Here is a 7,464-nt window from a genome sequence, read left to right as displayed (position 1 = left end):
TAGAAATGTTCACAAACATATACGTTGTAGAATTTACAAAAAAAAATCCCACCGATATGCAGTTATATATTAATATATGTAGATTTTATCACATACACACCAATATGTACACACATCAAGAAAATATATTCAAGATGGGTACATATATATAAACACCACCAAATTTACAAGGATGTTTTTATAAGATATGCTTGTCATTCAGAAGCGACCCTGAAAGTTAGCCAACATGGAAATAGGAACGACGCATAATCCTTTACTCCTTAAGTCCATATTATTGTTGTTTCCTTCTCTGAGATTCCTCATCATCGTCATATTTTGTTCATCCCCTTCTTGGATTTGGATCTGATTATCCCCCATGCCTCTCGTAGTTCTCTACAATACCATATGGAAAACATATTACGTGCTATATCCGTTATCCATAATGTAAAGTTTGTTACTACGGAAAGCTTATTAACTTATAATCAGCAGTGCCGTGCGAGCATTTATAGGGGCCTAAGACAAATTTTAATTTAATTCTATTTATATATAGTTATATATTTTTATAATAGATTAATAGCAGATATAATTTTAAATGATATAAAATAATAAATGTCTAAAACAAAAATGATAGTGTTTAACAAATTTTGATTTGTGAGTTTCTGTGCAGAATCATATTTTTATATATGTGAAATTGTTTTCTTACTCTATTAACAAATTTTAAAACAACACTCATATAATAAAAATACTAAACAAAAATCTATTTTAATATACATTATAAAAATGAAAATATCATGTTAACCATTAAATATGACAAAAATTAATTATAAAATGTGAGTGTAAAAAGATTGTGTGGAAACAAATTTGATAAGTGATCTTTAAACTTGAACATATAAAATGAAGGAAAGAAGAGCATATTTTCTTGTTGATATTTTATTTTTGAAATCAGATAAGAAACATAGATAAAATTTTAAACTATAAAACTAAGAGAAATTTTGGAGATACGGGGCCCCAAATTTTGATAAATTATGTGAGGCCTGAGGCCAATGCATTTTTACTAACACTGTACGCACTGCTCTGATAATCAGACAAACATATATATATATATATTGAGTTTATCTAATAACAAAGGACCAGTTCTGTCTTAATAAAGTATTGTGCAATATGAAATTTCTTTATCTTTTCCTTATGTGTTATAAATTAACTTACAGTCAAATTAATGAATAGATAGAGTATATATATATATATGTATGAGAGAAGAGTGGAGAGACTACCATTACGAAACTAGACCAGACATAGTCCTCATTTTTTCTAGGAGGCGTCTGAATATGTTCAACCTGACTGACCTGTTCAATACCATTCATATAAAATTGTAATTTGCTCTAACTACTATTAAGGGAGATATACTACAAAAAGAGATGAATAAAAAGGCATAAGTAATTATTTTAGGTATATGTGTCATGATAATCAATCATGTTTTGCAATCTTAATAAAAAAACTTATAAAGAGTCTATAGATTTGCACCGAAATAAAATAAAAAGAAATTTATGGATTAAATTTTCAACCACGGATCATGTTTAATTGAATTAGGTTATACCTTAGGGCTATTAACCGGAGAGCTAGCCGTGTCCTCCAGAGAATCATCTTCACAAATCTTCTTGGTTCTTGCTTTCCCAAACTTTAACTTCACCGGAAAATTAACTGGAAAATCCTGTCCGGAAAAGACGTCAGTAGCAGCGTCGGAGACCAGAGAAGGAGAGACGCCAAGAAGCGAACAAGAACTCTTGTCTTGATGATCACTATCTTCTCGATGAGTTCTGTGTTGATTCGAGAAATCGTCGAGATAAGTTGTCCATCCACTCTCTTCTTGACAATCACCAGCATAATCATCAATATCAACAACATCATCGCGATGGTCGAAAGGGGCGTGATTTTGTTCGTAAGTATTACAAGAGAATGTATCCATCATGTGGAAGAAAGGAAGAATAACCCAAAATAAAATGGAATAATTCTTTAAGTGGTTGCGTTGGGTACATATATAGAGGTCGTTAAATTCTCATGGTATTTTAAAAAGGCGAAACAAAATTAATTGGAGAGATAACAATCGGAATCTTGATGTAGTCATCACATGGGTCCCAAAGCGATGATCAAAATTATTTATGAGAACCAAAAGCCAACGGCGGACTTCTAAGAAAGTGTGACATTGAGCTATATATCTTTCGGAAATATGTTCAACATAACTCATAATTTTCTTTACCAAAAAAAAACATAACTCATAATTTTTTGTGAAAAGTCATATATAAGTCGATTTTTATTGTTTGAAAAACAAAATTATTTGCATATGTATACAAATATGTGGAATTAGATTCTTCGAACGATCGATAAAAGTTGATCATAATATCATCATATAAGCAGGAAAAAAAACTTTTACATTCTTTGTTGCAAAATAAGAAAATTATTAAACTAAGATTTGTATGATTTTATTCTTCTGAATGATGTCTTTTTATCAGTCTTTGACCATTTAATAAGCTTAGATGAGATTTGGCCCAACTTACGTTGATTTGTATAGCCATTTATTTGTTATTATTTTATTTTTTTTTGAAAAATGGCTTTTTATATAATTAGTTGAGACATTGCTTTCTACCAAATTCATTGCCAAGTTTAAAATGATTCTATGATGATCAAAGAAAACGTAGACAAAACCAACACCAAACCACCACGAGGATTACAAAAACGAATTTCCTAAATAAAAATAAACTTTAGAAAGAGGTTGGTCAGTGTGAAAAGTAATACAAATACTCAAACCTTCCTGATGTAGCCATCCGATTTGTAGTTCTTTTTGCTACTTCAAAGAATAACTAAATAATTATATCCAACTTGTTAAAGGGAAACTTTTAATAATATTAAATTTGTAACCGAATGCAAATCAAAATAGAAGAGGGGAGGAGGAACGTTATGTCCGTTGAACTTGACTACTTTGATGTTGCGTGAGAATGGCAACGCTAAAGAAAGTAGACTTTTTTTTTGGTTTTATGTGTGGCCGTTACAGAATGATGACACTTGAAACAGTTTGGATTTGGATGTGATGATGTGCACAAACATGTGAAAATGGAATTCGATGACGGAATGTTTGTTTCCTTGCAATAATGGATCACTTTTATAAGGGAAACTTGTGTAATAACCGTTTTCTAGTGTATGTGTTTGAAAAAAAAGAGCCGTTTCTAGTGTATTGAAAAGAGAACAAAACATTTGTCGTGGTGAAATTAGTGACGTATCTTGTAACTTATTGCGATCAGTAATCTGACATAATAGTTTGAGATACAACTAGAAAAACAAAATAAGAAATGAAAATATAAAACGTTATCAACATATTTCTTTTAAGAATATAACACAATGTTCGATTAATTTCTTTTATAAAGAATGTTATGGGAAAAAATATATACAAGTCTGAAAGTAGAGTGTTCTTCTATTGTGGTTTCATTCGGTGATTTGTGGAGCAAACTATCTGGCTTCCGGGTCTTCAAACTCTTAGGGCATCTTTATCCACAAAACCCAAATGGATTTCTTATTTTTTATTTTTTACTTTTTATCTGATTATAAAAAAAAATAAAAATGAATCAATTGCGGACTGTCACATGTCAGTGAGACCCGCAAACAGTACGTTTTTTCTTCCGCAACAAAAGCAAGCATTTCTTGTTTACTTGCGGGATCCACCAACACCTTTTTGCTTAAAACCCCATCTTAGAGCTTGCGATAAAGATGGCCTTAGAGCATCTTTATCCCTGGTTGTTAGTGGGTTGCTTAGACTAATATTGGATTAAAAGAAAATAAAAAACCCAAATTAACTTAAGCTTCGTTGCTTAATTAAGCCCACTCAAACAACTTCTGTTTTGGACACGTGTTGAGACGAGAAAAGAGAGAGGAGAGAGGGGTCGTCGATTTCGTCTCATCTCTCGGTTCTTTCTCTCTCTCTGTCTCTCCCGAAACTCTCAGTGACCGAAGGCGATTCTCTGTCTCTCTGTGGCTCTTCAACGACGACGGCGATGGACGGCTCTCCTTGGCTAGTCGACGGCATGAACGCTGATTTCCCTCTCTGTGGGTCTCGTCGACGGCGACGTCCGCTATCTCTCTGTGGCTCTCCGCAAATCTAAAGGTAAAGTTGACATTGTGTAACAAATATCATGCATGTCTTAGATTAGGGTTATTCTCGTTCTGATTGAAGTTTTGTGTGTTTGTCGGTTCGATTCCGTCTCACAACGGCGACGGAGGAGCTCTTTGTTGGTGGGTCTCCTCGTATCGATCAGGTAAAGTTTCATATTTTATTTGTTTTTCCTCTTTGATACTTGTTTTGAATTTTTGTATTTGTTTCCTCTTTGATACTTGTTTTGAATTTCTTTTGAACAATTGGGATTTGTTCTTCTGTTTCATGACATTGTTCAATTTTTTTTTCAAGTTTGTTTAAATTATGATCTGTTTCGTGTGTTTGATTCTGTCTATAGATTATGTATCTTGTGTCTTAGATGGATCAACTGTGAATCGTTTGTTGCAAGTTTGTGTAGCTATTCTTGTTGGCTTGGTTTCTGGATGTTGATTCTCTTTTGTTTTTCAGGTTGTGTCGCCAGAGAATAAAAGTAAAAGAGACATGACGAAGGCGCATCGGACAAACTTGTTATCAAAACTCGTTTTCTCCTTCTCACCATCCAAAAAGAAATACAAAACACATTTGATCAATACTTCTTCTCGTTCACTCTTTCTTATAATACAAGAAGAACAACACATTTGATCAAAAAAATTTAATCAACCAAGAATAAGAGACTTGCAATGATCAAAAAAATTTAAGAAACCAAGAATAAGAGACTTGCAATGGAGGAACAAAATAATTAAGTTGTTTATCCAAATCTCTTCTCTTTAAATACAATTAAAATATTCCTAAGCAATCCATTATGGGGTTGCAAGGATAAAGATGCTCTTAGGCCCTGATGCTCTTCGAATAAAAGTGATGCGGTTCCTTACCTTTTGTCTCCAAGTTTAATTAGGGCAGATGTTATCAGAGAGGTTCGCTATGTTTCCTTCAGTTCTTTTCCAGAGGTGGTAAATTGCTTTGCGTGATCAAAATGTTTGCCCACATTTGTATCGATTACGAATTCATAACTAGCGATATTAGTTTCTTCTTAAAAAGTCATCGAAATATTTTTCATTTAGATATTGAAAATTGGAGAGTTCTGATTTTTTTTTTTTCCATTTTGAAACCCTCTCATCCTGAAGTCAAAGAAACACGCATCCTTGAGAGCTTGAACTCTTTAGTTAATAGATGTGAGTAGTTAGTGTTCGGTCTCAGGTTATAAAAATCAAAATCAAAAAGCGAAATGGTATTTACTATTACTGGAACCAAAATTCTCCAGTGGTAATGGAAAGCGGAAACATTACAAAAAAATGAATAAGAAAAACTTCAAGATCTCCTCTCTTTTTATCCCTGCTACTTTTCTCTCAATACCATTTTTTCTCTGTTTTCTTTCTTTTTTCTTGTTATTTAAAAGAAAAATACTGAAGAAAGCGGGCGAAATCTCCGCCGCATCATCTCTCCATTTCGCTTTAAAGACGGCTAGAAACGGTGCTCCGACCATTTGCTTCTTTTTATATATTTATATATATATATATATATGTATATCTACAAATACGTTGTGGGAAGATGCTAAAAGTCGATGAGTGGTTCTCCGATGGTGAGATTCCGCTCCACTGTCCATGGTAAGTCGAAGAGCTTGGCCGTCACAAACTTGAAGATCTTATTGACGTTTATGTTGTATGAAGCACTCGAGAAGAAGAGCGTCGCGTTTAACGCCTTCGCGTAGGTTCTCGCCTGGCTAGCGATTGCCCATTGAAGATCAATAGGAAGTTGAATAAACTCATCAAACTTTGTTCCTACCATAACTGGAATCGCCGTCTGCATAAAGATAGTGTAACAATTCATAATTCCTTATAACAAGGGTAATTATTATAAAGAGACCAGATTGGTAATGAATGATAGTATGTATGAAATCTCTCACCTGATTGAACTTTCTAGCTTGTTGATACCAGCTAATCACACTGCATTAATGAAAAAGTTACAGTTTAGCTTCGAATTAACTTTTTATCAAAACTTTTGCATGTTCTGAAGCCTAAATAGTATTACTATATATTATTAACCTGTTAAGAGTGCAACGACTGGTGAGATCGAACATGAAGAGAATTGCTACAGAGTCCTTGCAAGCCATGGGGATCTGATCCCGTGATCTCTCAGCTCCTGCAAAATGATAATTAACTTTCTAATCAAGCTAACTAATCCTCCAAGAGTAATGGTATTTAACACTAGAATGACATTATTTAATCTATGGTTACCTTCTAAGTCCCAGATGTTGTAGGAAATGCGAGCACCTCCCATGGATAACATCTTGTCCGTACAAGTGATCCCTTCCTCCAACTCTCTCATTTCAACTTCCTTCTCTTCCCCAACATATTTCGCCTTCATAATCAAAACCATTCATTAAAATTATTGCTGATATTTTTAAAAATTCTAATTTTAAAAAAATAACATTCAGTTTGGTCTGAACCGGACACAACAACTAAACTCCTTTACCACTTTGGGTTCTGATTTATGACTTTCTTTTCTTTTGGAACACGGTTTATGACTTAAAATCCGAAACTGAAAGAGACGTTAATGATTTTTTAAAAAAAATATATTTGCTTATGTGTAAACTAACCAGGAAGCAAGTTTTTCCGATCTGGGGATCTCCTAAGAGGCTGATCTTGAGAGAAACAAGATCAGAATCCGATCTCCGGTGGATGTTATCGTGTTCGTGCACCGATCTGCGGCGTATGACGGGGATGGGAGGAGGCTGAGGACGAGAGACAGAGGGAGAGGGAGTGGCGGCGCGTGACAGCAACGAATATCTCCCTGATTTCTTGGGAGAGAAAGAGACTATTCTGCTCCAGAGCAGCCGCGTGAATCGACGGAGGATCAAAATACGACGGTTCACTCTGTTTCTGAGATTGCTGAGTCGAACGATCTTAAGGCAGGACTGAGCCATTCTTGAGACTGATTAATTATAAGAAAATCTAACGGAGAAATTACGAAAGAAAATAGAAACGAGAAGAAGAGAAAAGAAAGCTTCAAGAAGATGTGATGATGATGGCCAGAGGGAAGCTGATTGGTTCAACTTTGGCCATAAGAAAGAGAAGGAGAGAGAGAAGGAATATACGTGAAAAGGTTCTGTGTTTCCTCATTTTTTCCCGGAAGGGACGACGACACACTTTAAAAGCTTTTTAATTAATTATTAAATTTAACATTTTAATTGAAATTTCCTTTAGTTAATCATTGGGGGTGCTTTGAAAAATTTTGTGGGCAACGAACTTTTCTGGTGTGATGAGAGAGGGAGGTGGGGGATTTTTCGGATGTGACGACCACATACATTACATTGACCTTTTTGATTTATGTTAACGAAAAAGACGTAA

The 7,464-nt window shown here is 34.2% G+C and overlaps 2 protein-coding genes across 2 annotated transcripts; both read right to left on the bottom strand.

Annotated features, from left to right (window-relative positions):
- LOC108833258 (vascular-related unknown protein 1) lies at positions 1 to 2,026 on the bottom strand. Its single transcript, XM_018606685.2, has 3 exons — positions 1,574 to 2,026; positions 1,251 to 1,322; positions 1 to 372 (listed from the first exon to the last, which is right to left on the bottom strand). The coding sequence occupies exons 1-3, from the start codon at positions 1,943 to 1,945 to the stop codon at positions 199 to 201; spliced, it is 618 nt and encodes a 205-aa protein (XP_018462187.1). The 5' UTR covers positions 1,946 to 2,026; the 3' UTR covers positions 1 to 198.
- A 3,309-nt stretch (positions 2,027 to 5,335) lies between these two features.
- LOC108833254 (septum-promoting GTP-binding protein 1) lies at positions 5,336 to 7,256 on the bottom strand. The gene is made up of 5 exons (XM_018606682.2): positions 6,714 to 7,256; positions 6,352 to 6,475; positions 6,160 to 6,256; positions 6,021 to 6,060; positions 5,336 to 5,917 (listed from the first exon to the last, which is right to left on the bottom strand). The coding sequence occupies exons 1-5, from the start codon at positions 7,038 to 7,040 to the stop codon at positions 5,669 to 5,671; spliced, it is 837 nt and encodes a 278-aa protein (XP_018462184.1). The 5' UTR covers positions 7,041 to 7,256; the 3' UTR covers positions 5,336 to 5,668.
- Positions 7,257 to 7,464: the final 208 nt, after the last annotated feature.

This window comes from Raphanus sativus, chromosome 6 (genome assembly GCF_000801105.2).
Source record: "Raphanus sativus cultivar WK10039 chromosome 6, ASM80110v3, whole genome shotgun sequence".
Taxonomy (NCBI): Eukaryota; Viridiplantae; Streptophyta; class Magnoliopsida; order Brassicales; family Brassicaceae; genus Raphanus; species Raphanus sativus.
Note: the sequence above shows the minus strand (reverse complement) of the source record. Positions and strands in the feature narration are given on the sequence as shown.

Coding starts and splice junctions, on each gene's coding strand:
- LOC108833254 (XM_018606682.2), bottom strand. CDS start 7,040: ATGGCTCAGTCCTGCCTTAAGATCGTTCGACTCAGCAATCTCAGAAAC. Junction 6,476..6,713: donor TCGGAAAAACTTGCTTCCTG/GTTAGTTTACAC, acceptor TTGATTATGAAG/GCGAAATATGTTGGGGAAGA. Junction 6,257..6,351: donor CAACATCTGGGACTTAGAAG/GTAACCATAGAT, acceptor ATCATTTTGCAG/GAGCTGAGAGATCACGGGAT.
- LOC108833258 (XM_018606685.2), bottom strand. CDS start 1,945: ATGATGGATACATTCTCTTGTAATACTTACGAACAAAATCACGCCCCT. Junction 1,323..1,573: donor CTCCGGTTAATAGCCCTAAG/GTATAACCTAAT, acceptor GGTATTGAACAG/GTCAGTCAGGTTGAACATAT. Junction 373..1,250: donor TCTGGTCTAGTTTCGTAATG/GTAGTCTCTCCA, acceptor ATGGTATTGTAG/AGAACTACGAGAGGCATGGG.